General features: G+C 38.9%; 1 protein-coding gene across 6 annotated transcripts in view; it reads right to left on the reverse strand.

The window, feature by feature from the left end:
- Positions 1-20,033: 20,033 nt before the first annotated feature.
- The window catches only part of LOC132830119 (zinc finger MYM-type protein 4-like), a 203,919-nt gene continuing 197,996 nt past the window's right edge, over positions 20,034-25,956 (reverse strand). For all 6 annotated transcript variants that reach the window (XM_060847614.1, XM_060847612.1, XM_060847613.1 and 3 more), the window contains 4 exons: positions 25,515-25,629; positions 24,229-24,477; positions 22,038-22,164; positions 20,034-20,576 (listed from right to left, as the gene is read on the reverse strand). In XM_060847614.1, the coding sequence (XP_060703597.1) occupies positions 20,366-20,576; positions 22,038-22,164; positions 24,229-24,477; positions 25,515-25,629 (702 nt within the window). In that variant the 3' untranslated portion in view covers positions 20,034-20,365. The remainder of the gene's footprint in view (positions 20,577-22,037; positions 22,165-24,228; positions 24,478-25,514; positions 25,630-25,956) is intronic.

The following is a 25,956-nucleotide window of genomic DNA, read 5'->3' on the forward strand; positions in this document are numbered from 1 at the left end:
AGTATAATGTGAACAAGTGTGATACTGTCCACTTTGGTAGGAAAAACAGAATGGCAAAGTGCTAATTCAGTGGTGCTAGATAGGAAATCTTGCTGTACAAAGGAGCCGGAGCGTCCCTGCACATATGGAGGTGTAGCAGCCAATCAGGAAAGAAAATCATATGTTGACCTTCATTTCAAGAGGGATTCGGTATAGGAGCAAAAAAGTTTTACTGCAGTTGTACAGGTTCTTGATGAGGCCACATCTGAAGTATTGTGTGTATGTTTGATATCTTACCTAAGATACACTTATTTTACAGAAGTGCAATGAAACTGATTCACCACATTGATTCACGGGATGGCAGGTATTTAGTTGGAAGAGAGATTGGGTTGACTTGACCTGTAATTTCTTTTGAGTTTAGAAGAATGAAAGGAGGTCTCATGATCATAGATAACATTTTGATAGGGCTGGTCAGACTGGATGCACAGATGATATTTCCCCTGACCAAGGAGGGGCAGAATGTGTGGTAGGCCATTTCAGACTGAGATCAGGAGAAATTTCTTAACTCAGATTGCAAACCTTTGGAATTCGCCACCACAGGTGGCTTGGGAAAGCAAGTCATTCTGTATATTGAAGAAAGAAAGATTTCTAAAGGTTTAAGATGTCAAGGGAGAGCCCAACATTGTGGATAGAGGATCAGCCATGACCACGTGGAATAGTGCAGCAGACTCGATGGACCGAATGATCAAAACCAAATTTCTATGTTTCTCGATTGTCAGCAGATTATTTAAACTGCTGGAGGTATGCCAACCAAACCAAATTCAACAACTCAAAGCCCAGAGGACACATTTCCAGAATTTGTTCCTGACCATTATCCAGAATCCAAACTCTGCTTGATTTTTGTTTCCCTCACTCAGTCAGGGTTGGCTGAAAGGATTGTTGCCCTGACTTTTGTTCTCGTCTATTTATGTTTACCATGTATATACCAATCACACAGGCATGGAGTGATAAAATATTCATTTGTTTTCTTTATTTGAAGATAATTCTGTAAACAGATAATGGAAGCAATCAGGTTTTGTACACCCCTTTGTCTTTTGTTCTGTCCTCAGAATCAGAGAAATATACATCACATTCTGTCTTGGGGTGTTTAGTGATGAACAGCAGTTTAACATATGCCCCCATGTAGGTACTTTTCATCACATCACAATAATCCTGACTGAATACTGGGAATAAAACGTGAAGGGCAAGGTCAATGTCACTCAACTATTAATGCAAAAACTCTCCTAGCCATTGAAAAAGTACCTTGAAAAATTTATACATTAAAAGGAAATTTTAATAGCTCAAATAAGGAAAATTTTGTTTTTTTGCTAAATGAGGGGAAACATTAAAATTCTCAAAGGTTATGATTATAAACAAAGGAGAGCTTTGAATCTGCCATAGTTCATGAATGAAACTTCAGATCGTTAAAAGTATGACCATTACTTCATGCTACTCCCCAGTCCTAGAACGCCTCATGCAGGTCAAAGCTGGAGCACCACATTCCACTCAGTGTAAAGTATGGGGGGGGGGGATCCTCTGCCCCCAAGGCCAATCAGAAGCAATATAGACCCAGTCGAATCACGTTCTTGCATTATCCAGTGAATTCCAGTGAGATTCAGTGGAAATGAAGGCATGTTGTGGAGGAGCTGGTGTTGGACTGGGGTGGACAAAGCTAAAAATCACACAACACCACGTTATAGTCCAACAGATTTATTTGAAAGTACAAGCTTTTGGAGCGCTGCTCCTTTGTCAGGAAGCTAAGAGAATGGATCATTGAGAGTGCATTAACCTCAGTACCAGGGTGGAGTCAGTCTCTGAACTGGGCTCACTGTGCCTGGACCTGTTCTGAGGTCCAGACATAGTGAATGAGATCTATGATCTATTTTACACTTTGAAAAGATAAATTGAAGGAACAATGGCATCTCAGGTAGTGGAAGAGGTATTCAAAAATGAAATTTGTACAGGTGCAGAAGAACAAGTAGTATATAGGCAGTGAACATTATTTATCTTGTCTAACCCTGGTTCATAATTGCAGTATTTTATCTTTCATCATTGTTAGGATTACACATTATTCCTTCACAGAAAGAGTAAAGCCATGACTGAAGGACTTGAGGCTATTAAAAAACCCATCAGCAAATGGATGCCAGTAATGAGCCATATCAACCTCTAATTTTCCCTTCAAAAAGGGGAAGGAAAGTGTCTGAGCAACTTTCGACCCAATTCCCCTTTCAAAGGTGTGGGAACGGCGAGCACTGATGTTTCACTTTAATCTGCCCTGTATTGTTCAGATTAATGTATCGAGACTGATTCATCAACAAGGTTATCATACTTTGCTGACTTCATGGTGAGGAATTTTAACCCCAACTCTACACTTCTCCAGAAACCCAAATCTTTCTTCTGCTCAGTAATTGGGTATCCAGTTACCTCTGCCAGAAAGAATATTTAGAGATTCTGCAATTCTTTTTGTGGAAAGAAGTTCCAGAGACTCCTAACCTTCAGAAAAAGACATTTTAAGTGCAGTTTCATTAAAGTCTTCCTCCAAGTTCTCTACTCCTCCACTACAGGCAGTGAATCCGAATTCCTTTTAGTACTGTCTACAATTATAAATACCTTTGGTTTGAAATTACCACAGCACTCTAGCAAAAACACCATGGTAAACCTAGCTGTTGAAAGTTTTAGTTGCAAAAGAAATGCCATGCCAGAGAAACAAGTCCCCAGTAGTCAGACCTCCCACTTATGCAGGGAGCCTTCCTCAGCACAGGCCCAGGCACAGTGTGGTCAGCTTCCAATAGTAGCCAGGAAGAACAGAGGTCATTGGCTAGGGAATGGAGTTGGTGGAGGGAACAAAGACAATGGCTTCAGTACTCCCAACATTTAATTGGGAGATATTTAGGCCTACTATCAAATTAGGTGTACTTTTTGCCCACCCAAAGACCAACAAGGTAATATTTATTTCTGTGGAGATTATGCCGTTCCAAACTTACTTTACTTAGGGAGCTGTTGCCTCACAAGATAAGAGACTTTCATCCAGGCAGTGTTTCCAGAGCCAATATTCACTTTTATCATTCATTTTAATGCAGTTTTTTTATTTTATCACATCACTCCAGCCCTTCTATTGAGAGATTACTTGAGTCCAATCAAATGGATTGCAAATTCCTGTATCTTCAGATAGCACCAGGCAACTGGCATCAAAAGGTTAATACAAACAAGAATTCTTCACCAGTTCAACCATTATCTCTTAGTCTCTACAGAATATGTCATGATGTGTAATAAAACAGAAAATGCTGAAATTATTCAGCAGGTCTGGTAGCATCTGTGAAAATACAAACAGCATTAACATTTCAGGTTGACATTCTTTCAACGGAACCGGAGAAGATCTGAAATAGATTCATAGAGATATACAGCACTGAAATAGACCCTTCAGTCCAACTCGTCCACGCCAACCAGATATCCCAACCTAATCGAGTCCTACCTGCCAGCACCTGGCCCATATCCCTCCAAACCCTTCCTATTCATATACCCATCCAGATGCCTTTTAATTGATGGAGAAGAGAGAGAGAAGAGAGAGAACCTGCACATAAATATTCATTTAATTTAGCCTGGGGCAGTGTTTGTAGAGGAATAATATGGTGTTATTTTCTGGGTCTGTAGACTGTGAAGGAGCAAAAATGGCCTTTAATAGAGAGTGATATGTACTTCTTGTCAGATGTGGGAGCTTAAAAAGAGTTTAAGGGTTACTGCGGATTATTTCTACCATAAATGCTGTTGGTTGCAAATCTTATCAGATCGAATGGATCGGTTGGAGAGACAGTTAGAAGCGATGAGGAATTTGCAACAGCAATAGTGTGACGGATGGCAGCTATAGGAAGGGGCGGGGAGGGGAAGTCTCAGATACAATCACATAGATGGGTTAACTCCAGGAAGAGTAAGAGAGGTCAGCACCTAGAGCAGGAGTCTTTTGTAGATATACCCATTTCAAACAGGTATGCTGTTTTGGAAAATGTAGGGGGTAATGGATTCTCAGGGGAATGTAGCACGAACAGCCAAGTTTCTGGTATTGAGACTGGCTCTAATGCAACGAGGGGTACGTCGGGTTCCAAGAGATCAACTCTGTTAGGGGATTCTCTAGTTTGAGGTACAGACAGACGTTTCTGTGGCCAGCAGCGAAAAAGCAGAATGGTGTGTTGTTTCCCTGGTGCCAGGATCAAGGATGTCTCAGAGAGGGTGCAGAATGTTCTCACGGGGGAGAGGGGCCAGCAGGAGGTCATTGTCCACATTGGAACCAACGACATAGGAAGAGAAAAGGTTGAGAATCTTAAGGGAGATTACAGAGAGTTAGGCAGAAATTTAAAAAGGAGATCCTCGAGTGATTACTCCTGGTGCTACGAGCTAGTGAGGTCAGGAATAGGGGGATTGAGCAGACGAATGCATGGCTGAGGAGCTGGTGTATGGGGGAAGGATTCACATTTTTGGATCATTGGAAACTCTTTTGGGGTAGAAGTAACCTGTACAAGAAGGATGGATTGCACCTAAATTGGAAGGGGACTAATATACTGGCAGGGAGATTTGCTAGAGCTGGCTGGGAGGATTTAAACTAGTAAGGTGGAGGGGTGAGACCCTGGGAGATAGTGAGAAATGAGATCAATCTGAGACTTGAACAGTTAGAACAAAGGCAAGACAAACAGTCAGGGCAGGCAAGGTAGGACTAATAAATTAAACTGCATTTATTTCAACGCAAGGGGCCTAACAGGGAGGCAGGTGAACTCAAGGCATGGTTAGGAACATGGCACTGGGATATCATAGCAATTACAGAAACATGACTCAGGGGTGGCAGGACCAGTAACTTAATGTTCCAGGATACAAATGCTACAGGAAGGATAGAAAGGGAGGCAAGAGAGGAGGGGGAGTGGTGTTTTTGATAAGGGATAGCATTACAACTGTGCTGAGGGAGGATATTCCCAGAAATACATCCAGGGAAGTTATTTGGGTGGAACTGAGAAATAAGAAAGGGATGATCACCTTATTGGGATTGTATTATAGTCCCCCAAATAGTCAGAGGGAAATTGAGAAACAAACTTGTAAGGAGATCTCAGCTATCTCTAAGAAAAATAGGATGGTTATGGTAGGTGATGTTAACTTTCCAAATATATACTGGGACTGCCATAATGTTAAGGGCTTAGATGGAGAGGAATTTGTTAAGTGTACACAAGTCAATTTTCTGATTCAATATGTCGATGTACATACTAGAGAAGGTGCAAAACTTGACTTACTCTTGGGAAATAAGGCAGGTCAGGTGACTCTTTGGAATCTCCTTAATTCTATTTGCCAAAGCTATCTCACATCCCCGTTTTGCCCTCCTGATTTCCCTCTTAAGTGTACTCCTACTTTCTTTATACTCTTCTAAGGATTCACTCGATCTATCCTGTCTATACCTGACATATGCTTCCTTCTTTTTCTTAACCAAACCCTCAATTTCTTTAGTCATCCAGCATTCCCTTTCACCCTGACAGGAATATATTTTCTCTGGATTCACGTTATCTCATTTCTGAAGGCTTCCCATTTTCCAGCCGTCCCTTTACCTGCAATATCTGCCCCCAATCAGCTTTTGAAAGTTCTTGCCTAATACCGTCAAAATTGGCCTTTCTCCAATTTCGAACTACAACTTTTAGATCTGGTCTATCCTTTTACATCACTATTTTAAAACTAATAGAATTATGATCGCTGGCCCTAAAGACCTCCTCCACTGACACCTCAGTCACCTGCCCTGCCTTATTTCCCAAGAGTAGGTCAAGTTTTGCACCTTCTCTAGTAGGTACATCAACATACTGAATTAGAAAATTTCCTTGTACACGTTTAACAAATTCCTCTCCATCTAAACTCTTATCATTATGGCAGTCCCAGTCTATGTTTGGAAAGTTAAAACCCCTATCATAACCCCCTAGTCCTACAGATAACTGAGATCTCCTTACAAATTTGTTTCTTAACTTCCCTCTGACTATTAAGGGGTCTATAATACAATCACAATAAGGTATCATCCCTTTCTTATTTCTCAGTTCCACCCAAATAATTTCCCTGGATGTATTTCCAGGAACATCCTCCCTCAGCATAGCTGTAATGCTATGCCGTATCAAAAAACGCCACTCCCCCTCCTTTCTTGCCTCCTTTTCTGTCCTTTCTGTAGCATTTGTATCCTGGAACATTAAGCTGCCAGCAGCATCCATCCCTGAGCCATGTTTCTGTAATTGCTATGATATCCCAGTCCCATGTTCCTAATCATGCCCTGAGTTCATCTGCCTTCCCTGTTAGATCTCTTGCATTGAAATAAATGCAGTTTAATTTATCAGTCTTACCTTGTTCTGTGCTTTGTCCCTGCCTGCCTTGACTGTCTTGCCTTTGTTCTTAACTGTACCAGTATCAGATTAATCTCTTTCCTCACTATCTCCCCAAGTCCCACCACCCCCCTCTACCCACCTTACAACTTCAAATCGTCCTGAGCAGCTTGAGCAAATCTCCCTTCCAATTTAGGTGCAATCTGATCTTGTTCAGGTCACTTCTACCCCAAAAGAGCTTCAATGATCCAAAACTGTGTGAGGTTTTACACAAGTACAGAGGCAGCTGAATAGGCCTTTTCAAGCGCACCAGCCTCCACATTTAACAGATCATCCTTTGCTATTTTTGCCACCTCTGATGTGATGTTATCTCCCAACTGCAGATTGCATTCCTGTCTCCTTCCACTTGCAGCAAGCTGAAGGGACTATTTCCTCTTCAACACCTGGTCCACTCCTCAGTTACGCCCAACACTTCATGGCACCTTTCCATGCAAGTACAGGAGACACAACATCTGCCAAAAAGCTTTGCTGTCATTCCCATTATTTCAGGCCACAATAGAAAGACCACATCACGATCAGTCAGATAACATAGCAGACTAAAAAAAGGATAAGTAAATTTCTGTGCCATGTGGAAAGATTGTTGAATTGTTGAGAGTGAAATGTGAATCTTGGGCAGTGAGAAGGGCAGGATTTGCATTTCTTGTGTTTGCATGATTAAGTGCCCTAGGACAGGGATGGTATACTGGATGGACAAAATTGTTTTTCTTACAGCACAAAACCAGGTGAAGATGGGAAGATTATTTTGTTGTGACATCATCCTGGAGGTAGCTGAAATTGCGAAGGATGGTGCGTTGAATGTGGAGATTGGCAGTGTGGAACATGAGGGCTTGAGGAACCCTAATTGTGATTCTAGAAGGGACAAAAAGGAGAATGAGCGAACATGTGGGAATCTGAACAAAGCTGTTAATCACAACCATGCCTGCAGGGGTATCGTGAATGTTCAGATGAGGATAAAGCAAAGCGTATCAGAAGCATTGGTGTAAAAGGTAGCATTGTGAGAACATTTGTGGCAGAAATGCAGAAACTAGGAGAAGGGTATCACATAGTTACAGGAATTTGTGTGTGAGGCAATCAAGGTAGTTGTGGAAGTCAGAGTTTATAAGGACAGATGGCCAATATTCCGCAAACTCAGGGAGGTCAAGGAAAGAAAGAGTCAGAGTTGGAATTTGTGAAGATGAGGAAAGGATCAACAATGGAAGTATATTTGATAAAAATTCTCCAGTCTGGGGTACACTAGGAAATACACCAAAACAGTCATCAATGTAATTCCTCTGGACACATGATTGTTTCTTTGGATGACCTATTATCATCTTCCTCCCGATCATCTCTTATCAATTAATCTCTCCACTTTCCTCCACATCACAGTCCAGATACTATTTCAGGCACAGAATTTTCCAATATTACTACATTTGAAGGTATAGCTAATAGTAAGGGGTATATGAATGGACTGCAGAGAGTATTGATAGGCTAGTTGAATGGACATGGAAAATTGAATGGAATACATAGAAAAATGAGGTGATTCTTTTTGGTCAAAGGAAAAGGGCAGGGCAAATTCCGCTCAATGGTCCAGTTTCTGAAGAATGGGCAGCAATAGAGAACATGGAGGTTCATATGTATAGTTTCCTGAAGATGGCTGCATATACTAGGAAAGCCACTAACAAAATACATTGGCTCCTATGCTTCATATTAAGAACAAAAGCACTGAAATTGCACCAAACCTTTACAGACTGTTTTGTGATGAGCAGAAGTTGTGAAAGGTAAATAAGTTTTCTCCCTTTTCTCGACTCTATGACTCAGTCCACACTGGGTAGTGTATACACTAACTGAGCTATTTTCGAGACAATCACTTTTTCAATGACAAATCACTCCCACCATTGTACTGAAATGACTCCTGTCTCATACAAAAGACACATTCATCAAAGTTACATAGGACAGCATTCTCAAGTTTACTTTCGGCTTTATCTAGTCAAACAAATCCTACAAAATGGAAAAAATGATTGTTTGACTTAATTACCTGAAATAGAGGCCCTCCTTCAGTGCTGAAACACTTGTTGGATAATAAATCCCACCAGGTAAACAGGAAACATTTGTTAAGATAACATCATCAGTCTGGAGGGAGAGGTCAGTCTAAAACACATTTGTTATATCGGAAATGGCATCGCCTGCAGGAAGTGTTTGGTGCCAAAATCATTACAGTTGTATCTTTAAACTGGTATTTTACTTCACATCTATTTTCTACTTCAACATGCTCTATCCTTTCTTATCTTGACTTGTTAATTAGGTGCTTGATTAGTTAATTACTGCATACTGATTATGAAGATCTTTGATGTCTTTTGTTAGAGGAAACTATAATTACTGAACATGTTTCTTTAATGGCAATGTTTATTGGAGCAGATTGATGACCATTCCCTTTCTGCTCTGTGGCCTTTACGAATGGCTCTTTAACAACTAAAACATATGAGAAAACAATAATAATGATAAGGGTTATGAGAACTTTAGGTCTTTTAGTGCCACTTCCCAATCCACCTCCAATTGTTATTGTTGGCATTGTTGATCAGACATGTTATAGCAAACAATGAGAGAGAAGGGAAAGAGAGTTGGGGACAGAGCATTTTCACAGATTTAGTAAATGTCACTGATTATAGTCTGAAATGCTACCTATTGGGCAAATATTGCTCAAAACAAAACCTCATACTAGACATTTCCAGGAGTTTGCAATCTAATGCATTTATTCCTGATGATGAATGTCATCCTTGCTGCACAAAGTGCTGGTTCTGAAAGGGTTAACGCTGAAGACTGCATTAAGTCCCACCCAATCTGATGATGTCATTAAAAACTTTGATGGCGAAAGGCAGAAACACCTTGGGGATTCAAAGGGGAGAAGCTTGTTACCCCAAATCCTTCTTACTATGTCTGTCAGGGAGCAGCATGTCTAAGGCTTGTGATTTCAGATAAACCTATGGTGTTGTGTGACTTCTGACCTTGTCCACCCCAGTCCAACACTGGCACCTCCATACTATATCTTAGTAATCAGTACAAGTTAATTAGTATCATGCAATAGCTGAAAATGTGTTGCTGGTTAAGGCACAGCAGGTCAGGCAGCATCCAAGGAACAGGAAATTCGACGTTTCGGGCCAGAGCCCTTCATCAGGATGGGCTCTGGCCCGAAACGTCGAATTTCCTGTTCCTTGGATGCTGCCTGACCTGCTGTGCCTTAACCAGCAACACATTTTCAGCTCTGATCTCCAGCATCTGCAGACCTCACTTTTTACTATCATGCAATAAGCTACTTTACGTTTAAGACATGAACATCTTCTTGTTAGACTATCAAGTGCTCCTCCCCTACCGCTGTAGACCAAGCAGGTCCCGTAGATGTTTACAATAATCGACCCAACACCCATTGGCAGTGGTTGGCATCACATTCTCATACAACTTGGTATCAGCAGCAACCATTTAAGTATTTGATCTAGCTCCAGTACTCTGACAACTGTGAACTTTCTTTCAAACTTAGTAATTCAGTGTGAAGACAATGGACACTGCTGTTTTGAGAGCAGGAACAACCAGTTTGTGCACAGCAAGATCCCACAAACAGTGACAGGTTCATCAGTTCATTAACAATTACTTGCATCTTAGTGCTTTTCCAATGGGGAAAATGTCCCCTCAATCCTTTTTTTTAAACAAAAAGCAGAAATCACTGAAGGGGTTGAAAATAAGTTTGAGTGGGAACTGATATGTTGACAAACTTTCCACAACTGCAAAGTTAATGTTTTGTCAGTGCTGGCTCGCCCAAATATTTCCAAAATATTCTCTTTTGTGTTGAAAAATCTGTTAAGTAAATGGTTGAAAGGAAAGAAATAGAGACATGAATTTGGGTTCTGAAGAAGTCATATTGGACTCAAAACATCAGCTCTGTCTCTGTCTGTCTCTCTCTCCCCACAGGTGTAGCCAGACCTGCTAAGTTTTTCAAACATATCTTACTTTTACTTGTCTATGTTGAACCATTCACAACCTCGCAAACGCCAGTTAACCGTTTTATGAAGTGTAATGATTCACTGTTGTAATGTTACAAACACCAGCAGTATCTCTATCAGCGGTATCACATATACAAATGAAAGCACAACTGACAGTGTAGCAATCTCTCAATACTACACTGGAACATTAGGTTTGTTCTCAAATTTGTGGCAAAGTATTTTAACACACAAACCTCAGACTGAGAGGATGGTGTCCTTCTGAGCTGGCAGAAAAGGGAAACTAAGAAGTTGAGCTTCTATGAGAAATGCCTTCATTTGTATTGTACCTTCAACAACTTTGGAATCATTTGAGAAGCATTTTACAGGTAGCAAAACACTTTTGCTGTGATGTGATATTGGAAATACAGCAGGCAATTTGCACGCAAGTGTTCAAGTTGTTTAACCTGTTTTTGCAATGTATGAGATTTGTACTATTATCACAGACTAATGAAACTTGGGTCTTATACAGCTATCATGACCTCCAACTGGCAATTTTAGCATGTCCATAAAAATCACTGGACACAGGAAGCAGGTCAGGCAGCTTCTATGGAGAGTAATGAGGAGCAAACATTTCACTTAGTCGAAGTTGGAGGGATTGGCAAACAAGCGTTTAAAAATGAACTGGTTAAAGGGCAAGGAAAAACTTTCACTCAACATATGAATTGCTTCAGTGGAGAATATGATTGGAAAGATTTAAAAGGGACTTGAATGGTAACTGTTTCCACACACAGGGTGGTGTGTATGTGGAACGAGCTGCCAGAGGGAGGAGTAGAGGCGAGTATATTTACAACATTTAAAAGTCATTGGACAGATACATGGATGGGAAAGATTTAGTGGGATATGAAGCAAATGGGACTAGTTCAGCACAGGAAATCTGGTCGGCAAAGATGAATTGGGCTGAAGGGCATATTTCTGAGTTCTACGACAATATAAATGCAGGAGTGCTATTGGCCAGAGAAAAAAGTAAGACATTAAAGAAAAATCAAAATCTTCTCAAAACTCACTAAGAAATCAAAAAATTAAAGGTATTGAAAAAAATACAGCAAACATGAATATGTGAAGGCAATAGAAACATATAAAATTGGCAAAATGAAAGTACAACTCAAAGGTATAAACCACATCACCAGCAATTTTCTAACATACCATTCCCATTCATCATGCACACACACCCCAGTGCTTCCTGTCAAAGATAAGGTAAACACTATGGTTAAGATCATATGTCACTGACATCAATGTGAAGACCAGATTGAAATGAGGAGCCCAAGAGGAAGATGATGTTCTGCTCCTCAGGAGAGTTTGATGGAAAATTGAAGTTGGCCTGGGGTCATGTTTGCAGGCAATATGGACATGGGATTGTCCAATTTAGAGTCACATCCAGTGATTTACTGGCTCAATAATGGATCAAAACTCCAGTTGGTAGACAGCTGAATTTGCCTGGATTAGAAATCAATGAGGAGGACCACTGCCTGAAATATCCATGTATTGTTTCTATAGATACTGTGTCAGCTACTAAATGTTTTCTGTTCCTGTTTTAGATTTTCAGTTGTAGTATTTCGCTCTCTGAACAGAAATAGTAATGTGCATTGAATGAATTTAGAAGTGTTAAGAAATGAGAACTAAGGGCAAGAGTAAGCAATTCAGGCTCTTGAGCCAGCTTCACCATTTAATACAATCATGGCTGATCATGCCTGAGCATTAACTCTACTCCCCTGCCCACTCTCCATAACCCTTCAACTCATTACTAATTAAAAATCTGTCAAACTTGTTCTGAAATTTACTCAATGTATCCACAGCACTCTGAAGTAGTGAACTCCACAGATTCACAGACCTCTTGAAACAAGTAACTTTTCATCTCAGTTTTAAATCTGCTACCCCGATCCTAAAACAATGGCCTCTCATTCTAGATTACCCCACAAGAGAAAATATCCTATGATTACTTTGTCAATCCCCTTTAGCCACTCTTATCCTCAAATAGATCTTCTGTCATTCTTCTAAACTCCAGAGTATAGTCTCAAAGTGCTCAATCATGCTTTATAAAACAAACCCCTCATCTCTGGAATCAATTACTAGACAAAATATGACTTGTATCTTACTAACAGCTCTGTTTCGACATTCTTAGAACAAAGACAAGTTGATAATAGTTAAAATACAGAATAAGCTAATTGACCTTTCACCTGTGCTATGTCTCTCTACAAAAGCAATTTCACTTGCCATAGTTGTTGGCACTTTGCTCGTAATCAAGTTCTTTTTCTCTCTTCAGTTGCTTAAGGGATTTCCATCAGAAAGACATGATTAAATCTTCTTTGACTTTTTCAGGTAACTCATAAGATTGTAGCCAGTCACTGCATAAATAAGTTCACCCTCATTTCACTCTTCTGTCTTTTACTTAATAGGAGATACAATTAACAGCCAAATACAGCAGGACAAAACAATTCATAACCAAAAAGCTTTCATTCAGCTCATCATGTGGACTGCACATCAATATTTATATTTAAATGACAGAAACATTATCGCCATCCATGGTATACACCAAAATGAAGTTGCTAGTCTCCACAATCTTCCCACCACTTCCCATTCCCAAATCCCACCTCTTCCCACAAGACAGAAGAGAAAACATTCAGCATGTCACTTCAACAGTATTCTTAAGAATGTATTGATGCAAATGAAACTAGAAGGATGATACTGAAAGTGGAAAGATCTAGGCAGCATTTGTTCATTCCAAACTTATTCCAGGTGAAGGTCTCCATTGCAAAATCACTCTTTTTCCAGTGTAGCTAATGTACACCAATGGCTTCTTGTACCCATCTTATACCCAGTAGCTGTATGGAGTGGGTTTCTCTTCAAGGAGGCAAAAAGTAAGGACTGCAGATGCTGGAAACCAGAGTTTAGATCAGAGTGGTGCTGGAAAAGCACAGCAGGTCAGGCAGCATCCACGGAGCAGGAAAATCGATGTTTCGGGCAAAAGCCCATCATCAGGAATAGAGGCAGGAAGCCTCCAGGGTGAAGAGATAAATTGGGGAGGGGGGGGGGGTTGGTTGGTGTGGAGCAGGGGAGAAGGTAGCAAAGTGTACTATGGGTGAATGGGGGTGGGGATGGAGGTGATAGGTCAGAGAGGAGACTGGGGGAAGGTAGCAAAGAGTATAATAGGTGAATGGGGGTGGGGATGAAGGTGACAGATCAGAGGGGATGGTGGAGTGGATAGGTGGGAAGGGAGATTGGCAGGTAGGACAGGTCATGAGGACAGTGCTGAGCTGGAAGGTTGGAACTGAGGTAAGGTGGAGGGAGGGCAAATGAGGAAACTGGTGAAGTCCAGTGGATTATCTGTTGTCCACAAATTACATTTTCCATTTCCTCTTCTATTCTGAAATACTTGGACCATGACTGACGCTTACTCTGAGTTTGCATTCTCCCTCCACGTTTCAATAGGATAAGATTCTTGATCTTCATTTTATTCCACTCCATATTGGTTTAGTAGTTCAGAACAAATTTGTCAACTGAGATTACCTCTTTCCAACAACTGTTGTCCCATAGCTGATATGTATCTAAACATACTGGTTTTAAACTATATATTACTTTACATGCACACACACACACACACACACACACATATATATTTGCTGCAACTATATATTTGCTGATGGATTATTACAGTTCAACAATTCCAAACTAAAATAAAATATCACATCACCTAAACTTCAACCATTGTTTTGACGTATTTGGTATTTTTGTCTGTAAGGCACAACAGTAATTTATCAATTGCTTGTTTTCTGTCTGGTATTGCATTTCCATTATTAGTCTGCATCTTAAAAAGCAGCTCGGATTTGAAACTTGCTACATTATGGCCACGAGAATTTGCTGACAGAATGAGGTGAAGCAAGGTGGTTGTCAACCAAGTGGAGTATAAACATTGCCACAGACCAGTTCAAACAGTATGGCCTGCTTCTCAGATAATGTGTTGTAACTTCACAAACTACTTCCAAACACTTTGGTGACCATCACATCACTGGGTCTTCAAGTTGGTAAAGAAACAGGCACAATTGCACACAATCTCTCTTTCTCAAGTGTACACAAGCACGAAACTGAAACATGCCCACAGCATTCTATCCACGTGCACTTCCCACAGCACACTACAGACAAAAATGGAAACAAAACAAAATGTGTTTATGTTTTGACCCAGGTTTTGGGGTCAGAGATAAAACAGCTGTATTGGCTGGTGATCTCAGAGAGAAGCCAACAAAAAACAAACCATTCAAATCGAGGCAAAATAACATCTGATTTGACAAACATTTGATTATTCTTGATTGGTTTGCAACCTTTCATATGGTTCATCACTCCAATCTTCTCCAATGTTTTGCTAGTTGGGTGGGCCAACACTTACCTGACTGCATTGTTATCTAATTGAAGCCAGTGAATCACCTGCAATGATGGCTCTTCCTGGTTCTGCACCATGACTGAGGTTCCCCCAAGGATCCATTTAACCATGCACTCTCGCCAAATTCATTTTATTTCTCAGCTACCTATCTGAAAACACACCAGCTTCACATTTATGCTTACGGCTCTTCATTCGACCTAACCACCACTTCTGCTGACAGAAGAGGCCGAACCTGATTTACTGGAACTTTATTACATTTGACCTCAACATAGGCTTGCAATCACATAGAAATAATCTTGGTGGTGGGCATGACTATCTTTACGACACTGACTTTGGCCTTCCCTCAGCTCTTTTACTGCTAAAACCTTCATTCATATCTTTGTCACTTCCATACTTGATGTTTCCAATGCACTTTAGGCTGGGCTCCTGTATTTTGGTTTGTAAATTTGAGATGACTTACACTAACTCCCAAAGTACAAAGAACAGTACAGCACACAGACCCCTCAGAGAACCAAGCCTGTGCTGACACATGACTCCTTTCTACATGAAAATCTTTCACCTCTATATAGAACATAGAACAATACAGCACAGAACAGGCCCTTCGGCCTTCAGTGTTGTGCTGACCTGTGAACTATTCTCAGCTCGTCCCCCTACACTATCCCATCATCATCCATGTGTTTATCCAAGGATTGTTTAAATCTCCCTAATCCATTTCCCTCTATTCTCTGCTTATTCATGTTATCTGTCAAGATGCCTCTTAAAGAGTGCAACTCTATCTACTTCAACAACCTTCTTTGGCAGCACATTCCAGGCACTTACCACCCTCTGTGTAAAAAAAAAGAGACTTGCCTCTCACGTCTCCTTTTAACACTCCCATTTATTAATTGCACACATTCTCACTAACTACATTAGTTCCATTCAGCACCACTTTCCTAAATCTTCATCCATCATTATCTCTGTAACGACTTCCAGTCCCAAAAATCTTCAAGCTACTTGCATTCCCTTTCAATTCTGGCCTCTTAAGCATTCCCAATTTTCATCACACCACCACATGTAGCAGTGGTGTCAACCACTTTGGTCTTTTCAAGTTCTCAAAATCCTTTCCTAAACCATTTCACTTTCTTTCAAAACACCTATCAGCTTGGCTAAGCTTTAGTGGCCTGCTTTAATATCTCATGTGGCTTGGTGTTATCTTTTCTTTTATAATATCTCAATAGCAAGCCTCAAGCATTTAATAATGCTAAAATTGCTACATGTCATTAAATAAGTTCACCTCTGTAATGTGGATTTTCCGTCCCTTGATCTTGCTTTGATTCAAACATCAGCTTGGGGGATCCCTGAGCATCTGGTGATCTCAACCACCAGGCTAAGTTTGCAATCATAATGACTAAGTCTCTCAATTAGCAAACCAGAAAGCAAAATAAAAATTGAAACAGTAATATTGGATAGAGGTACAAACTAAAATATCATAAACATGAATGCGTGATTACCATAAGAGAAATCTGAATTTCCATCAAGCTGAGTTTCACAAGATCATAAGGATTATCCATCACTAGTTATGAACATAGTACTCTGTTAAAAAATCATTTATATCTTATTCAATAGAGGTAATAGTCCCCAGGAATTTTATGAGACCAATAGAATAAAAATGGTTGATCCTGCCAATTAAAGCGATTTCTGAGGTCCAACTGTGAGGATTTCACAGTGCACCTAGTAAGGATTCACTAACAGCAATTTCTAGATTTCCATGTTTAACCATGGATGTGTAGATTCCACATGTAGCCAACAGTGTCTCAGTTGTATTAACAACAAACACTGAATTTTACCATTGTTACAATCTCAAAACCCAGGTCAATATATCTGCTACAAAGGATCTCAGTGGAATAATATCAAAGCTGTGAACTAATTATGGAATTAAAAAATGACTCTGAACCCTGAAAATATGCTGTTGTGTTATTGCCTATGACCATTCTTTTGTTTTTACTCCAAATATAATTTTATGCGCAAAAAGCACAGCTCTGCATATTTACCTAAATTTATCCCCCAAACTAATACTATTAATTAAATGTGCAAACATCTACTCTTTGGTAGAAGATATTGTTGTCTCATTCATGACTACTTTTTTTTTCCTTGCAATTTGGATTTAATCAACGAATGAAAAGCTGCTACGCTTGGGCACAGTCATTAATAAATCACTTGTTTACAAAATCTAACTGGAATGTATTATAAAGTCTCTTAGTGGCACAATCTCTTCCGTAGTTTTAAAAAGGAAAATTCCATACTTTAACTCTCTTCCACTTATTATATTGCTTATTGCTGTTGAATTTGATGTCGCATAAATTCCAATATTCTTGTGTAACATTTATTTAATTGAAGGGCTGGCAAAATTTAATTCAGCAAGACAAACGTTACCAATATATTTCCCTCTAGTTACAACAGAAAATTTTTGACATTAATTTTAACATACAACAGACAAAAGCAGTCAAACCAACACAGGCATCCAAGCAGTAACGAAAACAAATGGCTGTAGATTTAAAAAAAAGAATTTTTATTCAGGTAACATAAATATTCACTTATTTTTGTTCATTTACTATAAGATGAATTAAGGTTTGACTAAAAACTTTAAAAAGGCTCATAAATGACAGCAGCTGAATTCTGTAGTTCTTACTGATAAATATTTTATTAAAGGGGCATAGTCGTTTGATACAATGTCTTGCACTTTATACCAGGTTTGTGATTAGAAGTGTTTAAAAAAAATCTAGACCACGATCACAGAATCTTTTACCTTTTAAAAAGATTTTTTTTTGAAAAAGGTAGTACTGTGTTAAAACAAAAATATTCCTGTAGCACCATGATCCTGGATACTCAGGTTTTCATTTGGGATTTCAGAACATTGTTCCTGATCATTTCACACATTCAACCTGCCTGAATACTCCCTCCACAAGAAAAACATGACAGCACCCCTTTAAAATGTACTTATAGCACTGTAATATCAGCTAAACAAAGGTCAAATACGGAAAAAAAATGCAATGATTATAAAATAACAGTCACTTACTTTAGGCCATTAAAAGGCTTTATCTCTTTAATGAATAGAAAAGAACTGCTGGTTCTAGTTGGAATGAACTATAGCATCTTGTAACACATACAGTTTTATTTGAAACCTGATCATTGTTATCATTGCTACATGGTGATAATGTTTGAGAATTGTTCATAAATTAGTAAAACATGCCAAAGTCTGAAAACCCACCGAGGTTACTCTTCTCCATTCTGCGAACACCTGACCTCATCATTTTGGTAACTCAAAAGGTTTCAGAAAATGTACTCAACTAATGTTTTAGTTACTCGCCTTCAGCTTTACAATGATTTGGGGGGTGGTACACGAGGGGCATATTGCAATTTTTAAGATGACCAATGGCAGCTGGATGTGATGTTGCAATAGGTTGAAACATTACTCTCTTATCTATGGGATCTGATTTGACCTCAGCCAGATGTTGGTATGAATGCCTCCTCATTCCTGTAGGTTGTGGTGGCCTGAAAAGAAATAAATTCAGGCAATCTCAACCCAGTGCAAGCCCACAGCACAACAGTGTTCAGAATTCAGCACAAATTAACACTAAGTCAGCACTGTTAGATACTGATTGAAAATGGATTATTTACATTGTGCAGCAGGGATGCTCTTTGAGATATTGGTTAAGGCACATTTTTGGGATAATGGAGTCTCACCCTGTATCTTAACCTATCATATACCCAAACCAGAGAAGGCTTTATGCTAACACTGGGTGTAAAAAAGTGGAAAATCTTCGGTTTCTCAATTTATAACTTTCTGCTAAGACATTCACTAGAAATAAAGACAAAACACTACAAAACACAGGCAACAGACAAATCCATGTATTATGGAGGAGACTTTTCTATCATTGAGATTGACAGATGAAATGTTATAGGTGTGTAAAATTTTTGGATAGATGCTGTTATATGCTGGGGTACTGATGTAGAAAATTTTCCCAAAATCAGTCACATCCCCAGATTTTAAACTATTATTCAGTGACTGTTCCTAACCTATTATTCCATAGGTTTCATTTGAAAAGAAACTGAAAGTATGTTCACCAAGATACAGTACCACAGAATGAAGGAACAAAGTTTATTTAGAGATTGCTTTCTGGTTTCAAAAGGGTTAAATTCAGTGATTCAATGCTCTCAAGACTGAGCCATGGTGAAAGGGAATTGGAGGGGAGGTCCAGCTACAGGACTGCAGCACTAATTCTCTAAACCGGTGCTCCTCTCAACATAGCTCATTACTGAGACTGTAACTGGATTTACCTTACCAAAATGTATATCCCCGAGATAGGACATAGAAAAATGTTAAAAGTAAATCGTTTTCTCTCAATCACTTCTCTACATCTTCTATGTGTGTTGTTCAGTCCAGCAGTAGACATATTACCTGATCACTGCTGGGGTTGGGGATTTGTAAAATGAAATGGTGCATTTTTGTTTACAGTGAAGAGAAAAGGCATTAAATCCCTTGATGAAAAACAAAACTCGATGTATCTAGTTCACAGCAACTTCCATATATAAAATGTCTTTTTCAAAACTAAACTCACAATGGTATCTAGTGTATTAACTTCTTTCAAGTTACCCATTGTATATGCAAAGGGAGAACAGTGCGTTTCTCGGCTAAGGTAGAGGTAAAAGGTACTTTCACACAAACGCCTGTTTACTACAATGCAATCTGTATTATATAACAAGGAGTACATTGGGTTTTTCTACAAATGTAATGAGTCTGCAGTATGTAAAGTCTGACCGGGCTTCACATAAGCAATTATTTTATACACAGTAAAGATATAAATGTAATTAAAATGTATGTACAAAAACATATCGGCAAGAACCTAAACTTATAACAACATCCTTTTAGCTGCCCATCACCTTCAAAATATACAAATTTATACTCATGTGCACATCTACACCTAAACTTACAGCACACGGATCTCCTCTAAATGAAATGTGAGCACAGAACATTTTAACAAGGGGTTAGTAGATGCATTTCAATGCTTTCTTTTAAAACAAAAGTTTCACATTAACAGCAATCTAGGAACTAAACGTTGTGTTTTCATTGATAGTTGTTAATGTTTAAATGGCAAAATACTGTCTCTATGGCCTTCAAACTCGGCTGTAACATTCTAAAATGGTAGTATTGCCATTTAAATACTCTTGGCGTGCTTTCCCCGCCCCATCCCACCCACCCTTTTCCCATTTCCCCTAAAATTGAATTTGTTGGACATTGATTTTTATAACGAGAATCCAGTGAATCAGTCTGGGGTAAAAACAAATCCACATCAGTTGTCTTTTATTTTTTAAAACAAAAAAATAATAATTTTAATTGTTTAAAAGCACCAAGATTTCCTGTCAACTTAATTATCAACATCTATTTTTTTCTTTTGGCCAGTGTGTTTATCAACCCTCCCTTTCCTGTCCCCCAAATCTACCCAGAGGAAGAGTATGCTATATTCCAAGCAGTCTGTTACCCTTCAAGGGTACATGCATTCTAAAATTCAGTGCTTAAAAATGGATAAAAATCTAGTTCATTCAAATGCATCTTCCTCTTCAGCTTCCTCATGATTGACCTTTGCAAGCTCCTCATGAACCTCCCGTACCATGAGAATGCGGGTTAGCATGGCATCCAGAATGGCAGGGTCAGTTGGTAAAGTTGAATACCACATGGGGCTGTCAGGCACACATGAGCGCTCCGGCTGAAGATAGAAGACATCACTTCTTGACTTCACGCTCTCAGAACTGTGGAAAGGTTAAGAAAATAAAACACAATTGGTTAGAATTAACAAACAGGTCCTTTTCAACTGTATGAATTCTTAATGTGATCATAAGGAATGCCAATATCTAATCATTAAGGCAAACACAAAACATTGCAGGTGCTGGAAATGTGGAACAAAAACAGTAAGCACTGGATAAGCAATATGCAATTAACATACCCAGCAGATCTTAGGTTTTAATGAAATATAAAAATTTGGAAGTAGTGGAAAAACAAAAAGGAAGATTTATTGATTGGGTGGAATGCAGGAGAGATGAAACAATAAATGGAATGGTGGGACATCAAAAAAGATAAGTCAACAATAAAAGAACCAAAGTCCAAAGACAGGCAGGCTAAGTGGATTAGCCATGGGAAATGCACATCTACAGTGGTAGGTGCAGGGCCTGGTTGTGGGTGGGATGCTCTTCAGAAGGTCGGTGTGGACTCAATGGACTGAGCGGCCTGTTTCCACACTGGAAGAATTCTATGATTCTATTCAATGAAAAAATGAGTCCAATGAATATATACATGGTAAAAGCAGAATTGCCATTAAGAGAGCATTCAAAGGGATCAAAATAGAAGTAGGATTCGCAATCTGAAACTGGTGAACTCAAAATTGATTTTGGAAAAAAGTATTGAATCGAAAGAGGAGGCTTGGCTTTTTGAGTTTCACAAGAACGGTACAGAATTCAGCATAGAGAGGGGTCAGAGTGAGAGGGAAAATTAAAATGACAGCCAGCCAGAAACTCTGGGCTACGCATGTGGATCAAAGTAGTCACCCAATCGGCACTTGATCTCCTTAGTATTCACTATGCCTATTGCATCCCATAACTAATTGACTACAGTTCTTATTCCTGGATTCAGAAACCTAAATGTAAACTGGCTAACTGCTTTGCCAAATACATTCATGGAATCTCTAAGGAAGACCCCAACCTGTCATTTTAAGTCTCCACATCACACCTACTCTAGTCTCAGCCTCAATGCAATCCAAGCTCGAAGATCAGCTGCTTGCCTTTCTGCGTGGTACTTCCAGGCTCAAAATGGGATTCAACAATTTCACACAGGCTTTCCTCAATTATTGCTTGATTTTGGTTTACTTTTTGATTGTGAATCTGCATTACCATACGCACATCCTCTAGAGCTATCTTTCGTTGTGCATTAATTCCACTGCCTTTTGTTATTTAATAAATCTGCTTAAATCATTTCACAGATCTATCCATTTTGTTCTGTTGTCATCCCTCTTTCCCTTCCCTCTGAAAACTTGATTCAATTCAACAATTTTCAGAGCTGATGGAAGATCATCAAACATGAAAAGTCAAGTCTCTTTCTCTTTCAACAGACGATGGCTGGCCTGCTGTGTTTCAAGAACTTACTTTTATTGCAAACACAAAATTTGTTTCATTAATTCTAACTTTAAGACTGATTGTACAAGGAAACTGGTGACGTACCATTTAGACAGGTAGAATTCAAAGAGGCGCACTGGACATCTGAGTGGATTGTCTGTGTTTTCCGCCATTTCCATAGCACCTTCTTCCTCCTCATCACTGCGCTTCCTCTTTCCAAATTGTAACTTATCTACATTAGAAACACAAATGAGTAAATACAACATGATCCCCTCTCATCCTGTGATATCACCAGTCTTGGACTTAAACTTGGATCATGATCATCGCAAACTTTTACATTCCCTTCGTTTCTAAGATGAGAAACCTTAAAATATAGGAGAAAACAAAACAACAACACACTGCTTACTTGGTAAGATAGTAAAAATTATTTTTAATCAACCTGTTCAGAAACATTAAGGCACAGGGTAATTAAATAAAAACTAAGCTCAGGTTGCACTGTCACTGCTAATATGTAGACAATGAATTTCAGGTAAAGGAATCAAATTTAAATTACTTCATGTTCAGTCTTTAAGCTGAGCTAAATATTATCCCAAAGGTAAACTGCCCAGTAATGGATATTTTCAAGAATACTGCAGAATGCGATTTTTCTTTACCCCAACCGAGTATACTTCGTCCACATCGAATCCAAAAGAGAACTTCCAAGGCCACGTGTGGCACACCTCTAGTCCTTTCTGGCATAGTTATCATGCACTATATTCCCTTATACTGTGAGGGAAATAGGTCACAAAGCTGTGATCCTACAAGAGCATCCTATTATACAATGCAAAAGCAGTGGGTTTTGTTCTAAAGTTCTACTGTGAGATCTGCTACATCTCATTTACACTTTTCTTTGTGACTATAAAGTGAGATGATTTAATTTAGCTTAATCTGAAACTGCCAATTGTTTGAGATATCAGAGCAATTAATTCTACATTCATCTGCAGAAGCCTTGAACTTCCATAAAATTCTGGAATTCTGTCTAGCTTGTACCCATCCACCTGAATTTTGATAATTGACAAATGACTGCATGGGTTTCCTCCGGGTGCTCCGGTTTCCTCCCACAATCCAAAAATGTGCAGGTTAGGTGAATTGGCCAGGCTAAATTGCCCGTACTGTTAGGTGAAGGGGTAAATGTAGGAGAATGGGTCTGGGTGGGTTACACTTCGGTGGGTCGGTGTGGACTTGTTGGCCTGAAGGGCCTGCTTCCACACTGTAAGTAATCTAATCTAAGCTAATCTAGACATAGGGGTACAATTTATGATCAATTTTTGGTTGTAAACACCTACATCAACATATTCGCAGTTTTAATGGGCTGCATTCACAATGACTGTAACATTATACTAAGCCTGCAGTTCAATATAATCGAGTCCAAGCTAAAACCACTTCACACTGATTCTAAATTTATAGTGTGAATGAACTGTTGGACAGAGCAGGTGTGTTAACAAACACTTGTTGCCTGTTTGCCATATTCAAAGTACAGTTTACAATTACATGCTGGATTGCAATTGCAAAGGAATGCATTACACCAGTCAAAGGTGTCAGAATCTCATGTAACAGTGGATTATTTCTGCATCACAGGGAATTCTCCATTTTAACAAAACACAAATAGGAACATTCTTACTATGGCAAATATTTTAAATCTTTACTATTTTAAACAGTACTCATAAAAGAGTTCCAGAGTTAGAATTGCAAAGTGGTAAACACATCCAGCTTCATTTTCATGAACAAAATGCACTGGAATTGGATCTAATGGGACAAATCTGCAAAACATGCTGGGTTCATACAGCTGAATAAGGCAGTATAAGAATGTGATTTCAATGGTAATTATAGGATAAGCCATACAACAAGTCTGCTATAAACCAGACAGTTAATATTGAATTGCAGGTCATAATTTGATCAACAAGCTTAAGACTACAGGACAATGTTCAAGAGCAAATTACTGTAGATGCTAGCATCTGTACTGAAAACAGAAAATGCTGGAGATTACAGTGAGTCAGGCAGTATCCATGGAGAAAAGCATGCTAACATTTCAAGTCCTAGACTCGAAACTTCAGCTTGTTTACTCTCCGTGGATAGTGCCTGACCCGCTGTGATCTCCAGCAATTTTATTTTCAGAAGGACTACAAGACTACTACTACTAACACGACTATTTGGATCTTAAGAATAAGAACAAACATCTATTTTGTGAAAAACATCACCAAATGGCATTCCAAATATGTTACCTTCTATCTGATAAGAAAAATAGACTTGTTTGTACCTATATCTTTGTCCTTTTTGTACATAGGTGGGAAGAATCGCAGGTAAGTCAGCTTTGTGTTATGTTTCAAAGACTTTGTACACCTCATAACATGAGCAAAAGAAAGCTTCATATGTTCACTGACACTTTTCAGCTGGAAGTACTTGGTGTTGAAGAACAGTAAAGTGTTGAGAAGAACCGTAGGAGAATATGCTCCAAGTTGTTTACATTCCCATAAATGTTCCTCTTCGATTCGACAAAATAGCTGGCCTGCGGACAAAACACTGTTACTATCAAGAAAGATGTAGGTTGAAATAACTCATTTGCTAATGTTTCTTATACATACATATCTGAGAACATAAATTGCACCAAAACAGAGCACCTGGTATCTCAATGAACAAGGTAATATGTGTAACCCCTCAAACAAAAAGACTGAAGGGTTGAAAGATTATGGAATAGTTACAAGACCAAACAACTGCTGCAAAGCAGGCTCTCAAGAAACTGAGGCATAAAGTAATTTTGAGGCACCATTCTGTAAGCAATGTGGCTGAAGTTCACAAATAATCCAATCACTATATTATCAGAGTATACAAATCTTAGGTTTTTTTTAGCATTTGACTACTTAAAGCATCACCATTTCTTTAAGCAAACTAACTTGCAGTTTTTAAAGATATTCATCAGAAATTGGCTCTTTGCTGGAACAAGCAATGTTTTTATTTCCTCTGAGGAAATATTTTTCGTACCATTCTCTTGACATCTTACTGTGTCCAGGAATAAAGCAAGAAAAATGTTATTTATGAATACTATATAAATGATTCAAACATCCTGCAATTTTCAGTCATGCAGGTGAAAAAATGCACATGAAAATTCAAATCTGGAAGTAGCACAGGTAACTGATTTATGAACCACTACACAAGCTTCTTTTTGTGATGGAGAGAAACCCGATGAAGGATCCCTGATCAAGTTAAAAAATCATGCCCACCCAATCAAAGAAATTAACATAGGGCTTTTTCTAACCTCTTTAAAAAGCAGTTATAAGATTATACAATCTAAAAAGGAATGGAATATGTGTTTCTTCCATGCAGTGAGCATGAAAGGTGAAAGCCCACTTGGTATAACTCAAAGATTCCATGCTTCAATGCTATTTTGGAGTGCCCCAAGGAATAATGCCAAAATTAGACACGATGAAATGGCCTGAGCCACTGTACAGCCAATATTAACAGACTTTGTATTGGGTGAATTTTTAAAAGGGGTAAATGCATGATACCATTCCCAAACAAGCAAAAATTCCATACACAGACACTTACCACTGGGTAGAAGCTGTGGTTGCCAAAATTTCAGCGCCTTTGTAAGCTCTGATGTGAATTTTGTGTAATAAAGGTCTGTGAAGATGTTATCAATTCGACTGTTCTCAAATATGTACTGAAAGAAAATACAGACCGGATTTATGCAGGTTACAAAATTTCATTAGCCATTGATTATGTGAATGGCCTAGATACTTAACACAGGTTGAAAAGCTCAAGTAATGATATTTAAATGATGTGTTGATCAAAGCAAGACACTCTTTAATAGCATTCTAGGATTATTAAACTGTAAGATTGCTGATTTACTGAAGCTTCACACCGAAATGTTAAACGCTGTTGCTGAATTCAATCTCATGGTCTGCTTAGTTCTTGCATAGATTGCACAGCAAAGCTCAAACGAGAAGCTAAATAAGTCCTCACATGGAGTAAAAAATCCCTTGATGAC

This window comes from Hemiscyllium ocellatum, chromosome 30 (assembly GCF_020745735.1).
Source record: "Hemiscyllium ocellatum isolate sHemOce1 chromosome 30, sHemOce1.pat.X.cur, whole genome shotgun sequence".
NCBI classification, from domain to species: domain Eukaryota; kingdom Metazoa; phylum Chordata; class Chondrichthyes; order Orectolobiformes; family Hemiscylliidae; genus Hemiscyllium; species Hemiscyllium ocellatum.